Source organism: Puma concolor, chromosome D2, assembly GCF_028749965.1.
Source record: "Puma concolor isolate L17-30 chromosome D2, mPumCon1.1.hap2, whole genome shotgun sequence".
In the NCBI taxonomy this organism is placed as follows: domain Eukaryota; kingdom Metazoa; phylum Chordata; class Mammalia; order Carnivora; family Felidae; genus Puma; species Puma concolor.
In genome coordinates, this window is record NC_141677.1 from 40,637,305 (window position 1) to 40,661,709 (window position 24,405).

The 24,405-nt window shown below is 44.9% G+C and overlaps 1 protein-coding gene across 6 annotated transcripts; it reads right to left on the bottom strand.

Annotated features, from left to right (window-relative positions):
- Nucleotides 1-212: 212 nt before the first annotated feature.
- Nucleotides 213-24,293, bottom strand: DYDC1 (DPY30 domain containing 1). Of its 6 annotated transcripts, none has more exons than XM_086680127.1 (9): nucleotides 24,166-24,293; nucleotides 23,940-24,013; nucleotides 21,586-21,680; nucleotides 20,857-21,019; nucleotides 20,095-20,196; nucleotides 13,842-13,934; nucleotides 11,675-11,731; nucleotides 10,919-11,023; nucleotides 213-1,119 (listed from the first exon to the last, which is right to left on the bottom strand). In XM_086680127.1, exons 4-9 carry the CDS (start codon nucleotides 21,001-21,003, stop codon nucleotides 1,075-1,077), a joined length of 549 nt encoding a protein of 182 aa, XP_086536253.1. In that variant the 5' UTR covers nucleotides 21,004-21,019; nucleotides 21,586-21,680; nucleotides 23,940-24,013; nucleotides 24,166-24,293; the 3' UTR covers nucleotides 213-1,074. The 6 variants fall into 6 exon arrangements, with proteins under 6 accessions (XP_086536253.1, XP_086536254.1, XP_086536255.1 ...); XM_025918347.2 differs by lacking the exon at nucleotides 213-1,119 and adding an exon at nucleotides 7,358-8,494; XM_086680128.1 differs by lacking the exon at nucleotides 21,586-21,680.
- Nucleotides 24,294-24,405: the final 112 nt, after the last annotated feature.

The window sequence follows — 24,405 nt, forward strand, 5'->3', positions numbered from 1 at the left end:
ATCTTTAATGACACTTTGGAATATGGTATTGTCTTGTATACATTAGTCATGGGGCTCAGACTCTGGTCTCCTAAAAAAACATCAATTATGTCACTTCCGGTGTCTCCCACACAAGCCCCCGCCCCCGCCCCCACCCAGCCCTGCCACCCCACTCCCTGGGTCAGTGAGAGCAGCAGAGAGGAGCTCCGAGCTACACACCCAGCTGGCCAAGTGTCCATCCCTACCTCACACCAGTGCCCCCGCCTCATCTCCCCGAGCCCTCAATGGCCCTGTCGAGGTTCCAGATCCAGGTTTTTCCTGTGCCCTCCATGTCCATTCAATCAGCTTCCAAGTCCACCTCTGGAATGTGTCAGACCCATCACTCACTTACTCCCTGCGAGGGACGGGAGGCGGGACCATCAATCGCTCACATTCATGTTCCCCATAAGAACCTAGTTCAGTTCTTGGCGCGTGCGTGGTCAACCCAAGACAAATGTTCATGGAGTAGATTTCCACTGCCATGACCCAGGCTCAGACCCTCATTACCTCAGGCCTAGACTAGGACAACAGCAGCCTAAATACCATCCTTTAAAACCTCTTAAAACTTCTCCCTGTGACAGAGGGCCACATCCTCATCCCTCATTCCCAGTGAAGTTTGTCCACGTGCAGATCTCATTTCCACTCCCGTTGTCAGCAGACACGGTTTAAACTTCTTAGCTTGGGATGTAATGTGCTTCACAACCTGGTCCAGACCTGACGTTGCTCAACCTCCCTCCCCCAGACCCCTGCCCAGACCTACTATTCTTCAAGCTTCCTGAGGGTATTCCCATCTTCACTGCTCTGCTCACATGTTCCTCCTGCCCACCCACCATCAATTCTGCACCTTTGTTCTTGTGTGGGTGTCGTTTGCTCTGAGTCTTTCACTTCCATGCAGCTCTAGGTGGCGTCTCTCCATGTAAAAAGTTAATGGCACTACCTACCAAACTGGCCCTTTGGAGCTTGTGTCCTGATTTATCTGCTTGCTTGTGCCTTTGCCCACCATCTGGGAGAGTGCATTTCAATGGTACTGACCGCCTCTCACACTGGTTTGTGTTCTCAGAAACTAGCACAGTCCTCAGAGGGAAGCCAGCTCAGAGGGATCTGTGGAAATGAGAATTAGATAAAGGGTGAATGGCCATTGACTGCAATTGGGATAAGCCCTTACAATCTTTAATCTGGAGGTAGCTGGCACAGGACTCTGAACAATGTGTTATACAAGCTGATCTCTTATATTTTGGCTAAGAAACCGATCACCTGTGGCTGTGGAACATGAGAGAAAAAGGAGTCGGTATCAGGCTCCCTGTATTGGGCTCGAAGTATAAGAAGCACGGAGGGTCAAGGATGACTCCCACCTTCTAGATTGGGCACTTGGTTAGTAACAAAGCTACCTATCGTGCTGAAGAAATGAGGAAGGGAAAAAGCTACTAAGAAACTAGAGTCAACTCTATTTTAGACAAGGCTATTTTCTAACGCTCTTAGTATCCCACACACATTCAGTAGTTCTGTCAAACCGCATGGGGCAGCAAGGCCAGCTCCAAGGTTCATTAGTGAACAACTCTGCGTAGTTACTTTCTGAAACTTCATTCCTCCACACATTCAAACACAAGCTCATACCCACAGTCCCACGAACTCCTGATAGAGCCTCCGGCATTAAGAAGTGCTCCCTGTTAGTCCTCTCCCCTCTCCACCAATTTCAAGCCTTCCCACCCAGTCACAAGCCCCCTTCTGTCTTGCCCCAGTCCTTCCAGTTGGGATCAAAGCTGGACAATGGGCATTGACCCTGTTCCTAATTTATGGTCAAGTTCTTTGTAAGGGCCACAGCCTTCCTAAACACTGACTGCTTGGCTGGGCCAAACTCTTGCAGACGCCTCCCATGACTTATGCCCCTTCTTGTCTCCTGGCCTACCTTGAGCACCGCCCCCCCCCCCCCCCCCCCCCCCCCCCCCCCCCCCCCCCGCCATCACCACCATTCCCTGGCTGGGAATCTGCTTTGAACAATGCCACTTACCTCCTGGCCTAGAGCCAAGTGCTGACACCCAGCTAATGGTGACCATGGTAGCCACACACTCCACTGCTGCTCGCACTTGACTTCAGATCCCGCCGGTCTTGTGACAGTCTGCCAATCCTCAATTCTAGTGTGCCTCCATTACCCATGGATGCTGTTCTACCCTTGAGTTTGTTATGGGGCACTGGGGAATAGGACTGAAGAGCTCTAATGCAGACTCCACTTACCTAGCACAGTACCTGGCAGGTAAGACAGCAGCAGCAACAACTTCACTACCTGTTAAGTGCTTACTAAGGGCTAGCCACCCCTATGAAAACTTCACATGAATTGAGTCACTTCATCTTCAGAGCAATACTAAGAGGCAGGCACTATTACTTATTATCCAGATGCGGAAACTGAGGCAGAGAGTAAGCATTATTAAGTGCTTTTTTATTTATTTTTTTTAATGTTTATTTATTTTTGAGAGGGGCGGAGGGGCAGAGAGAGATTGGGAGACACAGAATCCAAAGCAGGCTCCAGGCTCTGAGCTCTCGGCACAGAGGCCGACACAGGGCTCGAACACACGGACCGCGAGATCATGAGTTGAGCCAAAGTCAGACGCTTAGCTGACTGAGCCACCCAGGCGCCCCTATCAAGTGTTTTTTGACTGAATGAACTTCCATTGGGCCCAAAAAGTTGTCCAACATTAATTCTGTGGTCCATTCCCCCGGCAGATGTTTTATTTATTTATTTTTTAATTAATTTTTTTTTAAGCATTAAACAATAGATACTCATTAAAGGCTAAAATATCAACGTTCAGTTTATCCAAGGGTCATCAGGCCCTAGGATATATTAGGTCAAGATGCCCAAAAGGCAATGATACCAAAAGGCAATTATACAATTTACAATGAAAAGCACAACTATTAAGTAGGCTGGTCTTTGTATTGGCTGGGTGACACATTATTGCCACAGGGAAGAAGCTTTCTAGGGGAAGCAAGTTTAAAATTACAAGGTGTTTGCCCCCCACCCCCCAGCCGAAAGGCTTCCCCTCCATTACCTTTCCTCTTTTTCATTGCCAATTTTTTAAATATAGTCCAGCCTTTATTAAAACTGGGATGCTCTTTAAAATGCACATTTCTGGTTTTTGCTAAAACTAAGTTAGAACTTCTAAGACTGAGACCCAGAAATGTTTATATTTTAATAGCTTCACCACTCCATCCAAATGATTTTAACGCGCATTAGAGAATCTTTTTCATAAATCTGTACCCACTTCCTCACTTCATGTTGTTTATTCATTTCTCTTTCTTCCTTTTTACTTGAATTGAAATCCAAGTTAGTTAACATACAGTGTTATAATGATTTCAGGAATACAATGTAGTGATTCATCACTTACATATAACATCCAGTGCTCATCCCCCAAGTGCCCTCCTCAATGCCCATCATCCATTTAGCCCATCTCTCCACCTAACACCCCACCAGCAACCCTCAGTTTGTTCTCTGTATTTAAGTCTCTTACGGTTTGTCTCCCTTCCTGTTTTTATCCTATTTTTGCTTCCCTATGTTCATCTGCTTTGTTTCTTAATTCCCCATATGAATGAAATCATACGATATTTATATTTCTCTGACTTATTTTGCTTAGCATTAAATACACTCTAATTCCATCCATGTTGTTGCAAATGGCAAGATGTCGCTCTTTTTGATAGCTGAGTAATATTCCTTTATATATATACACACACACCACATCTTTATCCATTCATCAGTTGATGGACATTTGGGCTCTTTCCACAATTTGGCTATTGTCGATAGTTCCCAGCACATGTTTTTTTTTTTAATTTTTTTTAACATTTATTTATTTTTGAGACAGAAAGAGAGCATGAACAGGGGAGGGTCAGAGAAAGAGGGAGACACAGAATCTGAAACAGGCTCCAGGCTGTGAGCTGTCAGCACAGAGCCCGACGCGGGGCTTGAACCCACGGACTGCGAGATCATGACCTGAGCCGAAGTCGGACGCTTAACCGACTGAGCCACCCAGGCGCCCCCCGCCCCCAGCACATGTTTTAAATGCATCCTCACTCATGTACCTGACCAGCCTCTGCCCTTCTCTCCTTCTTTACCAAAAGGATCAGAAGTAGAGAATCCTAGACTGTGTGCGCTGCTCCACTACCCTCAAATATTCATCCTCTTCACTTAAAATGTCTCTCTCTACATTTTCCCCCTCCTGGGGGGAAAACATAATTTCAGAAGTGCTCTCCTCCCTCTTGTCAGTTTTGACCCACACTTAGTACTCCTGGATCCCTGCTCCAACCCTCCTGAGCCCCACCTTCAGTCTCTACTTCTGGGCTCACCAACTTTCCTGTTTCCTATTGCCAGAGTACAAGCAAAGCCTCATTTCCAAGGAGAGCATCCCTGCTCAATCCTGCTACACTCTCCAGTCGCTCTCTCTTCGTCACCAAACTTCTCCAGAAGATCACCTCAGTCTTTTTCCTTTCCTTACCAAAATCCATGCCCTTAGCCACACGATCCGAATTTCACTTCCACATCCTGAAACTGTGGAAAGTCCTCAAAGGCCATCCTGGGTCTTTCCACACATCCCTCCCTGGCGTCAAGTACAGACTTTGGAGGCTGGTGTTCAGACCCTCCCCAGTCAGGTTCCTACCCATCTGTCTTTGGCCCAGTTTCCTTCTCATTTCCATGAATTTCACCCACTGAAAACTTACCTCTCCTTTAAGGTTCCTTTGGAAATGTCCTCGCTTTCATGAAGCTTGCTCCAATCCCATTCCCCTAAATTCTTAGCTTCTATTTGCACCAGGTACTTAGTTCCTATTATATGTGCACACAAGCTGTACTTGACCCAAAAGTGCTGTAGGGCAAAGGTCATGCCCTATTCTTATTCCCCATAGTAAATGGCAGGGCCAGGAGGAGGGCAAGGCAATCAGAGTTCCCCATAGCAAAATTTTAGAGGCGCTCATTCTCAGGTTCATGCTAACTGCAGAGATGGCACTTATATTTGGTTCTCTAGGGGCCACACTTATGCCACCCTGGTGACTACTTATGACCCTTTGACATAGATTGAAAATAAATGAATCTATAAACCAATGAATCAGTAAGACGACAGTGTAATGATTCCTTATCTTCCTTGTGAATGAAATTGGAGAGAGTAAATGTAGAATGCAATCATAATCAGTGAGACAGAAAGGGAAGTCTGCCGGGGAGTTTCTAGGAATATAAATAAAAACACCAGGAGGACTCTCCCCTCTTCTTCCATGAGATGCTGTCATGGCTGAATATAGCACCTGGAATTATTGACGGCAGCCACACTGGGAAGAGCCCAAGGATGAGACCGGTGGAGACCAGAAAGGCAGAGCCAAGAGAGAGGGTGCTGGAGCCCTGACCCATCGCGTCTGCGGCCTGCCCATTCTCTGGACTTCTCATGGGAGACAAGAGATCATTTGATCCATTAAGCCACTTGCATCAAGGGTGTCAGCCTGTTTCCAAGTCAGGGTTTTTGGTCACTTACGTCAGGCAAAATAATACTGAGAAGTGTCATTTCCCAGGAGAGAAGCGTGTGGCAGAACAGGGAGCCAGGCAATTTCTGCACCCTCTTCTCTTCCTTCTTTCAGGAGATGGGTGAATGGGTCTGGGTAAAGGCCCCACGCTCAACCTGGCCTCTCGAGCTCTCGCTCCTGAAGGCCCCGGGGATCAGGACCGTCCACAGCCCCACCGTGCTTCGGTCCTCCACGTGACAAGCAGATCAGGCGGACTCTTCAGCTGACACAGAGAGAACTATCATTCTCCAGCGGCTTCTCTTCAAACTAGCCAGGAGGAACAGGATACTCAGCTTTGGCCTGGTGTCCTGCACTCTCTGGTGGCCTTTTAGCATCTGTAAAGTTGATTCCTTGATTCCCGCTTAGCCCTTTCGGCCTGGTTCCAAGCAGGTTAAGAGACACAAGTCATTCGATACTTCCCAAACCCCCTAAATTCTTCTCAGAAAGTAACCACATTAAATTTCGCCAAATTAGGCAAGTTGAAGAAGCAAAGGAACAGGGATTTTCATGAGAAAACGTCTGTGGCATCTGAACTCTGGTTTCAGGCGAAGGTGGACCGACAGAGACAGGCCTTGCCCTCACCTGTGAAACGACGAAAAACCAGCACCGTTTGGTGCGACAAACCACACTGTCCCAGCTGTTGGGACAGTGAACCTGAGGCAACAGAGGACAAAGACCTCTGAGGAACGGGAAACAGTGTTCCCTGCAACCGCATCAGCGCTCTGCCTTGTGGGTGAAGCCCAGTGGTCTCAGAGCCCGGAGTCCAGGGGTACCTCCAGAGGGTCCCCCTGAGTCTTCAGCTGAGTAATAAATGCATGGGGAGGAAGAAGTGATAAGAAGCCAAGGAAAGAAACTCTCAGATGACTGGAGGGCACACGAGCTCTCTCAAAGAGAGCTGGGAATAAGTTACCTTTCTGTCAACCATACCTCAGTAAAGTGGTCTAAAAATACAATGAAGATAGTGTCTCTTTCCACAGCCAAAGTGACAGTTCTCATAATTCACTCAACATGGGGCAGTGTCCCTAGAGTGTGTGGCCTTAATGGTGGGACAAAACTTGCCCTAGACTCAATTCTTCTCTGGTCCCACCTAACAAAGCTTCTTGAAAGCAAGACCAGAAAGGATCAAATTATTCCCGAGTACCTTAACGGCATCCAGAAACAAAGCTCGCAAATATTTACAGGGATAAAAATATCCAACACCCAAGAAGATAGAATTCATATCTCATCCAAAATTACTCGGCGTAGAAGAAGGTTGAGAGAAAAAGCGTCATCTCCTTTTTCACCCCGTTCTACGTCCTCCCTCTTATGCTCAGATCTGGCTGGGGATGCTTCCAAGAGGGCTACCCTGTGTCCCAGAGCCACAGTGATTCACCCCGCGACTAGCCGGCACTCACAGACTCTTGCTGTCAAGCCCCAGCACCAGACTGCCTGGGCTGCGCTGAGGCCAAGGGCCCCCTGAGCCCGCCCTTCCACCCCCAGCCCTCCACGAGGGTGCCCTCACAGGCCCAGGCTGGGGGGCAGGGGGACACGTGCTCTCTCGCTGCCTTAGACACCTGCCTGGCAGACTGAGACAGGTCATCCATGCTGGGGACACAGTGCCTGGTGGCCCAACTGACCCGGAAACCATCTCTCCAGGGTACCTGGGACTTCTTTCTAAAGAATATACAGAACTGATACGACGAGATAACATTTCTTTTTAATGAAACCAGTGCTTCCCCCATTATTTACCCCCTTTCTCTCTTCCCATTTAAGCAACTTGGCTGTTCTGCTCTCACTGCCTCAGGAAAGATATATGATGACCAAAAGCAGATCTTTTAAATTTTTAATTAATTTATTTTTTATATAATTGTTTTAATGTTTATTTATATTTGAGAGAGAGAGAGACAGAGTGCGGGGGGGGGGGGGCAGGCAGAGAGAGGCTGAAGCAGGCTCCAGGCTCTGAGCTGTCTGCACAGAGTCCGACACTGGGGCTTGAACTCACAAACCATGAGATCATGACCTGAGCCGAAATCGGATGCTTAATTTACTGAGCCACCAGGGAGCCCCTAAAATTTTATTTAAGAATCCTCTTCCTGGCATTATACCCAGGCCTATACCCTTCCTTAAATAACAGAAAGGATTCAGAATAAAGACTTAGATTTGGAAGAATTTTAAAAAGGAAGAAAAGTTCTCCCTAAAGTTCAAGGTTGGGTGTGAAACTTCCAAGGGGCCAGGAGAGCAGTCAGGGCCCATGGACCACCCAGCGCCCACCCAAGGAAGCCCCCTGCATGGCCTGTGTCCAGCGAGAGCGTCTCTCCAACAGTATCACCAGGATGTCTGCCCACACTGGTTGATCCAGAAGAAATGCTGGGTCTTGGTACCCCAGAACTTGGCATCCTTCCCCATCCAGCCCTATCAGTAAGCGTGGATTAATGGTCCTACAAAGTATCACTGCCGAGCAAACTGGAGAAATCCTCACAGTCCACTTCCAGGGGGGAGCTCAGATCTAAGGCATGTCGAACACTCCCAAGTCCTGCACAGTGGTAGCCCCTTTCACTCTTCACAGACCGTAACCTTCACCTCGGGCAATCTTGTTCTTGCGCGCGCGCGCGCGCGCGCGCGCGCACACACACACACACACACACACACACACACACACACACACACAGTCTTTTCAGCTCATCTCCCATTTGCACCTTCCGGTTGCTTGGGCAAACTCTCTCTCTTGCTCTCTGAGGAATCCTACAAACAACCAGTTGCATCGGAGAATCCAAAACAACCTGTTAAGGCTACCCTTGAAAGCCCATTTATAAAGCTGTCTTTAGAGAAAAAAAAAAAAAGCAGAGTTCAGGTTTGGAGGAAAAAAATACAGTTGGGAACCTCATGTTTTGAAACTTGAAACAAGCAGAAAAATGTATTGCTCTTGGGTTGGTTGATCTTACAAATCTTGATCAATGTTTAATGCAACCTAAAAGCAGAATAAAAAGTAAATATACTTTAATACAATCAGAATTGTGAAAAGGTACAAGCCAAAGAAATCAGAGTTGGGGTCAATTCTATGTGACTATGTAAATGAAGCTTTTCGATAGTTTTCGAACTAGTTCAAGTAAGATCCAAACTCAGCATGATAACAACGGTGTTCTCAAGCACAGTGTTTATCAACCCATCCTTTCTTCTCCTTCTCTTGCTCCCCTCCCCCCTTTCTTACTGTTATCCCTATCATTCTTGTAGGGGTCCTCCTCCTGTGTCCACCCCTTAAATGATGGAATGTGTAATGGATGTGCCTGAGCCCCGTCCTGCACATTCTGCACATTCTCCTAGGTACCCGACTCCCTCTCCTAGCTTCACCTAGCTCATATGCCGATGACTGCTATGTTCCTATCTCCTGCTTGGACAGCTCTCTTGTCCTCTGAACCTGTACCGCACATCAACTGGTCTTTGGCCACTTACATCTGCGTATCTCAGGGTCACCTGAGACTCAGCATGTCCACAACGGAAGCCATCATTTTCACAAAACCTACTTCCTCTTCTTATGTTCCTCACCTCAACAAATGGCTAAGCTCTGAGTCCGGTTGGTTGCCCATGGCAGAAACCTGGGCATCACCTTGACTTTCTTCTGTCCCTTATCCTCCCAGCCAATATCAAATCCACTGGGTTCTCCCCATCTCTGCTGTCTACACCCTGATCCTAGCCCTGGTCATCCTGCATCTGGACAATTATAAAACCTCCTAAGTGGTCTCTCTTTTCCACGCATACCCACTCGAATCCTCTCTCTCCCCTCTAAAGCCACATCTCCAGTCCTCACATAAACCCTTTCAGTGAATCCCACTGCACTTGCCATACAGAGTACAGTGTGATGTGGCCATTAGCCACTTCTCCAGCTTGGAGTTGCACCATCTCCAAGCTCCGCACAACCCAGCCAGCGTCTCAGCTGGGCCATTCCGTTCTGTGGGAGTGTCTTGCTCTCCCTGTCTGCTGGGCTGAGCTCAGACTAACCCCTTAAGTTTCATTTCCTCAGGAAGACTCATCCAGGCTAGGTCTGTCCTCTTAGGTGCCCTTGGCCCATGCCGCCCCACCCCCACCCCGAGGGCAGGAGGCCCATCTGTTCTGTGCATTTGTCTTCGCTACCTCCCTGCGTGGTCCCAAAACACAGCAGACATTTAATGGAACATCTCTACTAACTGATTAGCACCAAGCCCTTCCAGTTCCCCCTTGTGAATAGGCCACCGATGCCATCTCTCTCTCGATTACTGCATTAGCCTCCTAATGGGTGTCCTCACCTCTCTCTCTCCATCCTCCCCTCCATGCTGCTGCCAGAGAGCTTTTCTAAAATGCAGGGCTGATAGCATCAGCCTCCATTGCCTTTAGGATAAAATCTACGGCATCTGGGCACAAATTACCAGGCCTTTCACAGCCTGGTTCCTGTTCCCTCCCCTGCGTGGTCTCTCCTCCTCCCTGCCTCACACCCCCAACTCTCCCCTGTCAGGTCTCTAGCTGTCTTGTACTCTCGAATCCTCCCCCTCGCACCCCCAGCAATCAGTCACCAACTTCCTTCAGGAAGCCTTCCCTGACAGGGCTCCTCCACTGGGCTGGCTGTCCCATTTTGTCAGTGCGCATGGTTAGGTCACTAAATACATCCTCTGCCAGGACAGTCCTGGTCTATACCCGCAGGTCCGGCTTAGATTAATAGCTCCCTTGTTCATTGTCAAAGCCTATTGCTCTGGGCAATAAACCACTTGTTCCAACAATGACTATCAATTGCTTATCCAATCGCCTATTTCCCCCCTAGACAAGGTAAAAAAAAAAAAGAAAAAAAAACTGTTTTATTCACAACATCAGGCACAACGCCTGGTACCTAGAAAACACCATGTGTTTATTAAACAAGCATGTGTACTTACATACTGTAAAAGCATGCACTTTCATTAGGATATGTATTTCATTCTAGTGTTTGCTCCTGAGAAACAATAAGCTGGCCCCCAACATTTAACTTAAAGATTATGTATTTCACCAAATGATTTTAAATATATATCTTGAAGAGATTTTGAGATTTTCAAAGCCTAACTCCAAAATATATATACATCACCCTCTGCATATGGCACACCATGACCTCAGCTCCAGCTTCCAGCTACTTTCCCATCAGTGCTGACACATTTGCAAGGAGCCAGACCTGCGCCCAGCCTGCCCCTGGTGGCCAGCAGCACAGGTCCACCAAAGGGCAGAAGGCCGATTGGGAATATGGTCAGCACTCGGGGAACTGGTTTCTTTCTATGACAGTAAGGGCCCATTTGCCATCCAACCCAGGCCTCATAGGCACTAGGCTTTCCCAGAGTAAAACAAAGCAAACAAACAAACAAATCTGTTTTTCACAAAACACTTTCTTAAGGATACTTACATCAGATAGCATTGGCTCATCAAGTTCTTCCACTCTGCTCAGGTTAGGTGCCCCGTATCGATCGCTAATTTCAGCTAGCGTTTTGCCTGAGTCTGGTGTTATATCCTACAATCATTAAAATTCGTTTCTAATATTAGATGAGTTCAAAACGAATACGTTAATTTTCTTTGATTTTGGTAGGAGATTTCTGAATTACAACATCCAAATTCAGTGTCATTAATTAATGGAATGAACCAACACCTGTTAATGGAGAGAGAATTCTAGAGATAAATGCTAAAACTTACTTAAATTTAAGAAATTTAATTTAATACAGAAAATTAACATGTATCATTGGAAGTAAACATATGGTCAATAAATATCTCACGACATTCTGGTTTTTAAAAATGGGTGATGGGCGTTGAGGAGGGCACTTGTTGGGATGAGCACTGGGTGTTGTATGTAAGACATAAATCATGGGAATCTACCCCCAAAACCAAGAGCACACTGCACACACTGTATGTTAGCCAATTTGACAATAAATTAGATTTAAAAAAAAAAAATACAAACGCAAACCAAAAGTCCAATTTTTATCCACTTTGAGATTTTGCTCTAAAGAACACTGTACTCGTGAACTGTTGTTACTAGAACACATACTTGGACTATCAAGTTTGATAATTTCCTTATTAAAAAGTTTAGCTCCTAATGCATCAAAGTTAAGCTTTGCCCCCCAGGACACTCATTCATTTCACGTGACACAGAATAATGTTTCCTTCTCACCTCTGAATGTGAACTATCTTCACTCGTAGGTATGTTTTCTATATTCATTCCCATCTCCTACAATATATAAAAATGAAGAAAAATATTTGAATATACTTTCCATTTTGATTCCATGTTTAATGTTCAAGAAGGTTTATTTTTACATAGTGCTATGATCAGTTTAACAGCAAACATGTCATCACTTTTAAAAGGGTGACCTGAATACATTTAGTACAAAACTGCAGCTCACAGTCTCACTTAACACTTGACACTAATAGAAAACCATGTTTTATTTATAATTGAACACGACTCTTTGAAAAATGAAATGATCTGAGACATTAAACCGAAAGCCAAATTATTAGTTAGGGTGACAAGTGACAAAACAAAAACTTTCCTTCCATTTGACATCACTGAATCCTCACCAGAGAGAAAGGGGATATACGTCCCCATGTATTTAAAAAAATTTTTTTAACGTTTATTTATTTTTGAGACAGAGAGAGACAGAGCATGGACGGGGGAGGGGAAACAGGCTCCAGGCTCTGAGCTGTCAGCACAGAGCCCGACGCAGGGCTTGAACTCACGGACAGCGAGATCATGACCTGAACCGAAGTCGGCCGCTCAACCGACTGAGCCACCCAGGCGCCCCAACGTCCCCATGTATTTATGTGTGTGTGTGCACATGCATGTATAACCACGTGCCCTCCAACATTCAGACTGAGATAACATCAGCATCTGTGTTTTGTTAACTACGTGTGTTTTCAGACTATGTATAAGGTTTTGAATTTATCTTTTTTGTGTTTTATCTTAGTATTTTATTTTTTCAAGTAGGCTCCATGCCCAACACGTAGCCCAATGAGGAGCTTGAACTCACAGCCCTGAGAGCTGAGATCAAGTGTCTGACACTTAACTGACTAAGCCACCAGGAGCCCCTTAATTTATCTTTTTAAGAATCTCATTTTTTTTTTCAACGTTCATTTATTTTTGGGACAGAGAGAGACAGAGCATGAATGGGGGAGGGAGCAGAGAGAGAGGGAGACACAGAATCGGAAACAGGCTCCAGGCTCTGAGCCATCAGCCCAGAGCCTGACGCGGGGCTCAAACCCACGGACCGCGAGATCGTGACCTGGCTGAAGTCGGACGCTTAACCGACTGCGCCACCCAGGCGCCCCAAGAATCTCATTTTTGATTTCAATCCATTCTTCCACCTTTCAAAAAAGTGCTCTAAATAATGATGCTCTCATCTAAGCCATGAATAGACATATTCAATGAAACCTACTTCTATTTTTCATTTTAATTGTGGAATAAATCGAGGCTGGTTATAAACATAGAATATAAAATATCCAGTTGAAAGGTATAACTCAGTCCTTCAGAAGTTTGGTCTATGTGACACACACATTTTGGATCCCAGGGAACATTGGCCAAACTAGAGGTCTGACATTATACAGACAGTCAATGGAAACAGACTTTTTTTTTTAATTATTTTTTTAATGTTTTTATTTATTTTTGAGACAGAGACAGAGCGTGAGCAGGGGCGGGGCAGAGAGAGAGGGAGACACAGAATCCCAAGCAGGCTCCAGGCTCCGAGCTGTAAGCACAGAGCCCGACGCGGGGCTGGAACTCACGAACTGTGAGATCATGACCTGAGCTGAAGTCAGACGCCCAACCAACTGAGCCACCCAGGCGCCCCGAAACAGACTTTTTAACATAAGTCCCTGCGTAATTGAATGAAAGACATGAAACAGCCATATAAAAATATTTTGAAACGTAGAAATATTGTTGATAACACATCTAACACGAGGAAGAAATATGCGACTGTCTCAGAGATCAGAACACCCTCAACGTTACAAAGAACTTAACCTTCAACATCAGCTACCATAGTCAAGGACCACTGTGCCTTGACTAAAATGTTGCTAACATCCCCAAGAGAGAACTCTACTGCTCACAAAGCAGTTTCACTTATACGGTCTTGACTGATCCTCGTGACAAACCAGTAAGATAGTGCTAGTGATATCTTGTTATTCTTATTTTTCAAAAAGGCAAAAGGAGACTAACAAGGTTATGACTTGTGTCAGTCACACAGCTAATGTGTAGCACGTCTATGAATCCCACGTTATAACAGCTGGAAGAAACAGTTTGAGGGTTCTAAGAGGTTTTAAATAAAGCGGGCAGGTATAAAACTTCAAATTACCTTCTCTAATTGTTCCTGAGCTCTGTGTAGTTCTTCTACTCTTTGTCTCTCTTTTTCTTGCATTTCCAACTCCAGCTGGAATGCCAGCTGTTGCTGAATATTCAGAAATAAGTAAGTCATGTTAAAGTCAGATCAATTGCCAGGAATTAACTCTAATCACTCTGAAATGTCCCAGGATAATTAAGTTTATACCTACGTAAATTTCAGACGCTTACAAGAATAAATGATCACAGCCGCCTAATACTTTAGCTTTTACAAATATTTCCTGAAGTCTAACATAAAAAAGGAAGCTTCCTTAATTGCTAATTTGCAGAAAAGAACAATCTGCACAAAATCATGTTATTTTCTCTGTTCTTCTTAGAGCAACAAATGAGATTGTCGTACTTTTTTTCAGATAAAATCTCTTCATCCATAGATAGGTCTTCAAATAGCCAAACCTTGGTTACAGAAGAGTGGATGAGAAAACCTTAAGTATATTATCTGAAACCACAGATAATCAACAGCATATTTGGTTCCAACTCAACAGACATGCCACACTAGAATAGGGGTCAGCAAACTAAATTCTGTGGGCCACATCTGAACCCAGTCCTGTATTGTACAGTCCATGAGCTAAGAAAGGTTTTACAGTTTTAAATGGCTGAAAAATACCGAAAGAATAATATTTCGCAGCACATGGAAATTACAGAAAATTCAAATTTCGGTGCCTATAAACAAAAATTTTGTTGAAACACTGCCAGGTTCATTTGCTTACTTATTGTCTGTGACTGGTTTTGCAGAACGGCGGTTGGGTAGTTGCAACAGGGACCATAGGTGGTACTCTCATCATTTTGTGCTCTGCTCAGCACACTACAAATCACAGTCATGCCATTTTATCTCAACAGTTCTTGGAGTGGCATGGTATCACCACACCATGACATTTTTTAAAACAGTGCACACCCATCATGTCAAAACAAGAAAAGATGTGGATTTGGAATGTTGCTCTCTGAAGATACAGTGGAGAGTGGATTATTTTATTATCAAATTAAATGGCAAAGTATGGTGTTTATGAAGCAATGATACTTTATTAAAAGAATGCAACACTGGGAATGCAAGCTAGTGCAGCCACTCTGGAAAACAGTATGGAGGTTCCTCAAAAAACTAAAAATACAACTACCCTACGACCCAGCAATTGCACTACTAGGCATTTATCCAAGGGATACAGGTGTGCTGTTTTGAAGGGACACATGCACCCCCATGTTTATAGCAGCACTATCAACAATAGCCAAAGTATGGAAAAAGCCCAAATGTCCATCAGTGAATGAATGGATAAAGAAGATGTGGTATATCTATAGAATGGAATATTACTCGGCAATCAAAAAGAATGAAATCTTGCCATCTGCGACTACGTGGATGGAACTGGAGGGTATCATGCTAAGTGAAATTAGTCAGTCAGAGAAAGACAAATATCGTATGACTTCACTCATATGAGGACTTTAAGAGACAGAACAGATGAACATAAGGGAAGGGAAGCAGAAATAATATAAAAGCAGGGAGGGGACAAAGCGTAAGAGACTCATAAATATGGAGAACAAACAGAGGGTTACTGGAAGGTGTGTGGGAGGGGGGATGGGCTAAATGGGTAAGGGGCACTAAGGAATCTACTCCTGAAGTCATTGTTGCACTGTATGCTAACTAATTTGGATGTAAATTTTAAAAAGTAAAATAAAAGGGCACATTTTGTAAAAAAAAAAAAAAAAAAAAAAAAAAAAAGAATGCAATACTACCAGACTAAGCACGTGTCATCACAATATTCTCAGCCCACATGAAAACAAAGGTCAGAAGTATTAGAAAATTTAAGCATAATTACTTCATCACAGGATTTCTTCACAAAAATTAAAAATAGAAATGAGACTGCAATGGAAGCAAGTTCCCAAGTGGTTCCTTTGTTAGCGAAGCAAAGACGCTCACTTACCAATGATGATTTAATGACGCGTTTTGATTTCAGTGTCCTGGGGGCAGGGGGTGGGGTCGGGGGGGACTTACATTAAGATTTTGGTGAAACAGTTGCTCAAAGAGTTGATGGCTTTGGGAGCAACATCAACAAGCAATTAAAAACAAGGCGAATTATTTTGAGCGATTTTCCTTGGCTCCTGATGGGTAGACTAATGTTCCCAACACTGCTCAGGGGTTACTGTTTACTGGAATCAAGGCTGAGGGTTTTTGTTTTGTTTTGTTTTTTGGACAGAGAGACAGGGGAGAGGGAGAGAGAGAATCTTCAGCAGGCTCCATGCTCAGCGCAGAGCCTGACTCGGGCTTGATTCCACAACCCTGGGATCACGACCCGATCCAAGAGTAAGACGCTCAACCGACTGAGCCACCCAGGCGCCCCAGGGCTGAGTCTGAAGTGACTGAAAGATCAGCCTCTATGAACAGTCTTCATGGGACAACTACAGGCAAGAATATTTTCAAAGAAGTCGAGAAACATTAATTCAGTACAACCAGCAATGAAACCTGCTAAGATGTGTTACAACCAATGGTGAACGGAAAGAGGCTTAGTTGGACACGTTTACCAAGCTTGTGAAAACACAGCGTGGAGAGCCTATGAGTCGTGGCCGTATTGCCCACCAGCAGGTGCTCTGCAGGAAGTGTCACGTGCTCTTGAGCCAGCGGGACCAGCAGCACCTTTCCTTCACCCTTTTGAGCGTGCCCATCATCAGTTCTGTGAATTTGTGTCAGGAACGGAAACCGAATAAATCTAGGCTTGCCCTACCACACAGCAGTTCCACGGCTTCACCGTGAAGCCGAAATTTGAATTTTCTATACTGGCCATGTATCATGAAATGAAAACACGGTAACAGTTTAGTGTGAATTTTGGGGCTCAGGACCAAGATTGAAATTTTTCTGAATGAGAAGAATCATGTTCAGTCACTATTATCAAACCGTAAATGGCTTTGGAAATAAGCTTTTGCTACAGACCTAATAATGTTTTTAAATCGATTCAAACTAAACATACAAGGTGAAACAGCGCTAATATGTAAAAATTTAGCCCTGCAGGACACACATTTCAACAACACCTAATGTTTGAATCACCATGTCAAGCTGCCTCATTCACTTCCCATGCAGGCAAAATCTAAAACAAGAAACTAGACCCCCATCCCCACACAAATCTGCAGCAGGTATATTTCCCAATCTCAAACTACAGATCCAGAGTTTTGTTGGGTTTTTTTTTTTTTTTGGCCTTGATTTAAGTGCAAATTAAATTTCCATATCCCCAAATCCATTTAACTGTGTGATTGAGAAGCTTTTACCAACCTTCAATTGGAAGTGATTAATCTACAAGGTAATGACATGCCAAAAGGCAAAACAAGATAAAAATCTAACAGAATTCTACAAATGCATTCCAGGAGATAAATATAGTCAAAATTATATGCACATGGACTGATAATCAGTATTTGGCAGGAAGCATCTCTAAGCTATTTTCAAAGATGGAATACTAAAATCTCATTACAGATCAGCATTCACAGATAAATATTTTCAATCAATTTTGATGATAAGGAACATTAACTCTGAACTCCAACTAAGTGAAATATTATCTTTAAAAAATAATTTAAGTCTTCCAAGTAGTAAGCCGGATTCCAAAAAAAAAGTTATATTTTGCAGTCAATTTTATTTTTTTTTAATTTTATTTCATTGACACAACATTTGTGGAAATTTGTTCTCTCTTGCTATGTCTACATAATACTCCATAATACATACATATCCCATTAAGAGCATTTAAAAATTTTTTTAAACATTTATTTATTTTTGAGACAGAGACAGAGCATGAACGGGAGAGGGTCAGAGAGAGAGGGAGACACAGAATCTGAAACAGGTTCCAGGCCCTGAGCTGTCAGTAGAGAGCCCGACGCGGGGCTCGAACTCACGGACCGCGAGATCATGACTTGAGCCCAAGTCGGACGCTTAACCGACTGAGCCACCCAGGCGCCCCAAGAGCACTTTAAAGCTATGCTTTTAAAACACATCTTTTAAAAATAATACATTTTGACAAATAAAGAGATAATAAACAGGAGTTAATATTTATTTACGAAAGGTCGTTGAAGGGAATTTCTTGGTAATTTTGTATCATGCACACTAGGATAAAAGTGATGGGTAGGTAGCCGAAGTGCAAGAACACATCACTCAATCCACTTGCAGATATTCGCAGAGGAAGTGAGATAACTAATCTCTCAACAACAATGCAAAATGTACTTGGCAAATACCAACCACATTGGTCATCAGAACCAGTGTAACATTTTCGGGAAAATTTCAAAACCTAAAACCTTCTTCACACATGAGTAAAACCATTAGAAAAGGTATTCAAAAAACAAAACAAACAGACAGACCAGCTTTTATACCTCCTCAGTAAGCTCTTAAGTAGAAAATGGCAGTAAAAATACTTCCCAGTTCACAAGGGCCCGGGGTTTACTGGAGAGTGCTTAAAAATCAGTAGCACTAACTGTGAGAGCAGGGAAGTGACCAGAGTCCCGAAGCCCAAGCTCACTTGATCCAATGGACTCTGAGCGCCTCTATGTTACTTTGCATCTCGGTCTCACTCTCTCCCAAGCTCTTCTCTGGTGCTCCCTCCTCCCGACCCACGTGCCCCTTTCCTCGTCTCATCTATTTCTGCCCACCAAGCTATTTCTTTAACTGGTCATAAAATCTTCTGGAGACTATTACTGTTATCTTCCATTCCCCATACAATGCTCAGGGTTCAATGCACAGCGGATCACTTCACGCTGGTCAACAGGATACCGCGAGAGGAGTGCTTGATTTCTAGTATTGCCAACTTGGATCTAAGTAAGACAAAGTGGATGAGTCAAAGAACGTTAAGTGCCTCTACATTTGTGACGTAACTGCCTTGGGGAAGGAGAACTGCTGAGAGATTCTCCTTATTCTGATAGAAGGGGGCAGACACTGGCTGTAGAAGCTGAAGAACAAAGGCAGCTTCTCGAAAGTTGGGGCAACTACAGCAGACACTCACCCATTTGGATGATCGTTTGACACCCAACTCAATGCTTTGCCACCTCCTGATAGGAATTAGCCAAATGATTAGATAAAAAGAAGATTCGGAAGCAGTAAAGTTTTCAATAGCCATATCTGTCTAAGGTGCCTAGAATGTTCTACCCAAGTATCAGGTATGAGAGTTTAGGCAGAGAAACTATTTGCCATGTCTATACTCTCCTTATCCACACACCCAAATCACGGGCTTCTTTCCCTTTCCCTTAGCTGTGACTCGAGACTCTAGAGTTAAGTACTATGTGGTAGAATGGTAAGGATAACCTAAATTTAGTTCAGAGGCTCTTCATAAATTAAATCGGTCCAGAAGCCACTCTGGAACTTTCCCTATCTTGTTTACACTCCAGGACTCATCCCTTAAACCGTTCTCTTACCAACATCTTCAGCTCCCTAATCCCGTTACCCCAAACCTACTTTAGTCAAGGGGTCTGCCCCTTCCACATCTTCACTCAAATATCTGGCCTAAGTGGAGAAAACCCATAATCATAAAACCAAACCAACTGGCAACATTATAAATGCCTGGTCTCTAACTCTAACAGGGTACTCCATGCCACCAAGCAATGCTAAGTTTCCTGGTCAACTCTAACATCCTCCAAAGCCACCATTTCAAACCCTCACCACTCTTCCCACACCTCCCACTTCATTGCCCCATTCTTGGAAGATGATCATGGTCTCTACTTCATAAAGAAGAGTCATTCAGAAACTGCTTTCAACTTTGTGCCACAAAACCTATACACCCACGTGTACCCAGACTATCCTCTCCCCATTTCTTAACGTCAACCACTCCCTTCCCCGCTGCTCCTAAAAAAAACCCAGCCTCCCTCCTTGAAAATCTCCTTGAAAGCATTACCTTCACTCACCGTCTCCCCCGTTATCCTCCCCCTTCCCAACACACTGCTCCTATCAAGGTCACCAGTGGCCTTGAATGAGCACTTCACAGTCTTGCTCTCACTCAACCAGCAATTGACTCCTCGGGTCTCAGTGAGACGCTCTCTCCCCTTGGCTTCCATGAGAACACACTCCCTGGGTTTCCTCCTACCCCAGCTGCTGCTGCTTCTCTAGCAAAGAAGGCGTAGATGCAGAAACACAGAAACATGAAGATAGAAGAAAGCCATTCCTAACTGACTAGCAATGAGGAGTTTTTCGCCATTTGGGTCGCACCACACTGAGGCTGACCCCACTAATTCCAGTCACCCCTGAACCCCCACGCTTGTCTCACCTGCTGAATCAGGAGCTCCTCTGCTTTGAGCCTCTCCATCATTTCCTGCTCTATCAAAGCCAGTTCTCTCTCACGCTCCAGGCTGGCCATTTCCTTCTGTCTCTAGCAGTGTTCAAAAATAATATCAAGTGACTAAGTGGAGATAAAACAATTTGTGAAAACAATCTTGAAAGCATGTTAATCACCAACAATGGGGAAAGGGTAAGCAAATTTTACTTCACCCATGTGGAAAATGTGTAACAATTTGGGGAAATGTGTGTTTTACTTGAACAAAGAGCATAAAATTAAAATTATACAGTGGGTATGTTCACGATTATGCAAAAAGAAAAACTACAAATGTATAGAAAATGTATAGAAAAAAGACTAGAAGAAAGAGGTCTTCTCTGGGTATTTTTTTACGTTTTTGATATTGTCCAAGTTGTTCTATAATAAACATGCTATTTTTATAAACAGAAAGAAAGAACACTTGAACTTTTTAAAAAAGCAAATCGGACCAATTATTTGACTCTTCTACTGTTTTTTAATGCTTATTTATTTATTTTGAGAGACAGCACATGCAAGTGTGCATGTGAGCAGGAGCAGGAGAGGGGCAGAGAGAGAGAGGGAGAGAGAGAATCCCAAGCAGGCTCCACGCTGTCAGCTTAGAGCCCACCAGACGCAGGGCTAGATCTCAGGAATCATGAGATCGTGACCTAGTCGGACGCTCAACCAACTGGGGCATCCCTCACTCTTCTAATTTTCTACAAGAAGGTCCCCACTTACCAGCTGCTCCATGGTCACATTTTCCTTATATTTGTAAATCCACAATGCTAAATATTCTATTGGATCCACTGGGCGAATTCTCGCCACTTCTGCAAGACCTTGAGTTAGACACGTCCCAAGGCACTTTTGAAGATATGTCGACTCCATTTCTCACCCCTAACCTCTAAAAGGTAAATGTTTTTGCATTAATGCAGGAAATGTTCAGTAAGGCACAATAAAAGTAGAGTCCGGCAAGGCCAACAAAGCGTTACATCCTGTCGTGGATGTAACGTGGGCGCCCCCCCTCCCCCTGTCAGGGATGACACAAAAAAGCTGGCTCCGGGGAAACTTCTCACAGTTTCCAGAAAGCCTCCACAGATGTCACTACGACTAACACTAAGATGCGCTTTCAAAATCCTGAAGGGCTTTCGAGTCCAGGAGTCAGAGAAGAGCAACAAACAAAACCCCCAACCAGCAAAAGGAAGGAAATAATAAAGATTAAAGCAGAAATAAATGATACAGAAACTAAACAACAACAACAAAACAACGACAAAAAAAGAAAAAGGGTTACTGTCATTGGGAGCTGACTATACGCCAAGCAATGCATGTGTCACTTAATCCTCACAACATGGGTAAAAAATCGGTATTATTTATCCCCACTGTGTGGATGAGGAAGCCCAGACACAAGGAGTGTAAGTCCATATGGTGGAGATGGGATTCATACCCAAATCTTCATTCCAGAGCCATTACCTTCATGACTAAGATGTTCCTCCCAAGCCATGGGGGTCCGTTTTAGAAAACATCACAATACTCCACCTCAAGAAACCACAGAAGTCCATAAATCTCTAAGGACAAAGAATAAAAAGAATTCAACCTTCAAAGGATAGCATAAGAGGCTCCTCATGCTTTGGCCCCAATTTCTTCGCCCGCTCACCTCCAGACATCTCCTCTGCCACCAGCACATCCTGGGCTCTAACTATACTAAACATTCTGCCATGCTGCCAGTCACACCTTGCACACTTCAGTCTCCAGGACTGTTGTGCATAATGATTCCTCACCATCTCCCAGGCTGGGAAATGTCTCTCCTCACCCGCAAGATGTAGGTCATCTCTCATTCCCTGAGCCTTCCCAAGCACCGTAAAGAAATTCTTCCTTCTCCAAGCAACTCACATAGCACCTGTCATACAACCTGAGAATCATCTGTGTACGTGCATGTCCGTCCTCCCTCTAGAAGACAAACTCCTCCAGCTCCTCAAGGGGTGTGTTTTAATCACAGGGCAGACACGCTGGTTCCCCATGGAGCAAGTGAACGAGTTTCTCCATTCTCCCAATAATGTCCCAGTCTATTCAGTTATGAAGATGGACAGGAATAATCTTAGACCAGATTTAATTTTTTTTTTGAGAGAGAGACAGAGCATGAGCAGGGGAGGGAGAGAGGGAGACACCGAATTGGAAGCAGGCTCCAGGCTCTGAGCTATAAGTACAGAGCCCGACGCGGGGCTTGAACCCACGAACCGTGAGATCATGACCTGAGCCGAAGTCAGATGCATAACCGACTGAGCCACCCAGGTGCCCCAATCTTAGACTGGATTTAAAAGAGAGAAGAGAGAGAGAGAAAGAGAGAGAGAGAAGGAATGAAGGAAGAAGGAAGGAAGGAAGGAAGGAAGGAAGGAAGGAAGGAAGGAAGGAACAAGGGAAGGAAAGAAATGTAGCAACAACTGCATCTCAGGTGCTTTGAAAAAACTAATCACCCTCAAATTACCCTCACGGTGTCCAGTCTCTTCTGAGAATCTAATGAGATATAATCGTTGTTCAACAAATATATACTGTGTGCCTATATGTCAGACATGAGCAATTATAGAGCAGAGAATGCCAGCATGTCTGGTCCTGTCCCTGGATAGATGCACCTAACATTCCGCCTAAAATTTCAGAAACAACAACCTCCTGAGGTTCATCCATAAGGCCCACCTCTTCTCTCTCATTTGATGGTGGTGAGGGTACAAAATGGTATAGTACCCATGGAGAGGAATTTAGCAATATCTAGAGAATTAAACAGATATTTACCCTTTGAACTATCTGTCTCACTTCTGGGGATCCTATCTTGCAAAAATATGGAGTGATGATACATACACATGGTTATTTTGCACCGTTATTTAGAATAGCCAAGCTGCAACTGTATCCAAAACTTCTTCATTAAGGGACTGACGAAATACAGCAACACAATGAATTACTGTGCATATAAAAGACAAGAGGAAAGGGGCGCCCGGGTGGCGCTGTCGGTTGGGCGTCCGACTTCAGCCAGGTCCCGATCTCGCGGTCCGGGAGTTCCAGCCCCGCGTCGGGCTCTGGGCTGATGGCTCAGAGCCTGGAGCCTGTTTCCGATTCTGTGTCTCCCTCTCTCTCTGCCCCTCCCCCGTTCATGCTCTGTCTCTCTCTGTCGCAAAAATAAATAAACGTTGAAAAAAAAAATTAAAAAAAAAAAAAAAGACACGAGGAAGGTCTCTAAAATAGGGAGTGACCTCCAGGACACTGGGAGAAAAAAAAAAAGCAAGGTGAAAAAATTGTATATAGTATGTTTTGTATTAACAACGGCAGTGGAGAAAGGAATGTGTATATGTGTACATAAGTGCAGCCATAAAAACTTAAACTCTAAAAACTGGCACAAATGAGCCTAATTCCCTATCAAGCTTAACCATACAGAGAGAATGACAGTATTACAGATGAGTTTGAGACACGGTATCTTCACTGTGCTTCTTCCGTGGGATATACTCTAAAGACAAAAATAACTACATTGACAGGCAATGTCATCTGAAGTGGAGTAACACAAAACAGGCAACAGATTACTGAAAATACATGGGAAAGGGACCATGTCCCCAAGGAAGAAACCTCTGGCCTAAGAGCGGCTCCCAATGGAGGGTCAGTCTCGGATCTCTGGGCGTGGCTTAGCAGAACCCAGGTAACATCTGCTACCTCGCTTGGCATGTTTCCTGTCCATGAAATGACAATACCCATACACAGGTTCTTGCAAGGAATGTTACTTATCATATACACCAACGGGAGCATCGGCGCAATAGAAGAAAGCTCTTTCCCACAGAAACAGCTACCTCAAGCCCGTAGAAGTTGTCACAAGAAGTACAAAGAAGTCCTTTTGCCCGTGCTTAGGAGAAAGCCGGCCGGCCTAGTGAGAAAGGAGGGGCCCGGGTAGAGTTTCCAGTCCTCTCCACCCGGCGGCGCAGTGCCGCCAGCGGGGTTGAGGGGGGAGGAGAGGGAAAGTAAGAGGCGGAGGAGGAGACGGTAGCAACGGCGGCCGCCCCCAGGCGCTGCACTAACCTCGCTCTGCTCGGGGAGCCCAGGCGTCGCCTGAGCCCCACACCACTCACTAGGTCCAACGGCCCGAACCACCGCGCGCGCGGGACCCCAGCCAAGCGCCAGCAACAGGTCTGGGCGGCGCCCGCGCGCTCAAAGTCGCTAGGCATCTCCCGTCGCTAGGCAACGAGCGCGCGCCTCGGGACGCGAGAAGGCGCGCTGCCGCGGGGAAGGGACCCTGGCGCGCGGGGCGCGGGGCGCGGG

Coding starts and splice junctions, on each gene's coding strand:
- DYDC1 (XM_086680128.1), bottom strand. CDS start 21,003: ATGGAGTCGACATATCTTCAAAAGTGCCTTGGGACGTGTCTAACTCAA. Junction 11,732..13,841: donor CTCAGGAACAATTAGAGAAG/GTAATTTGAAGT, acceptor TATATATTGTAG/GAGATGGGAATGAATATAGA. Junction 11,024..11,674: donor AAGATAGTTCACATTCAGAG/GTGAGAAGGAAA, acceptor TAATGATTGTAG/GATATAACACCAGACTCAGG.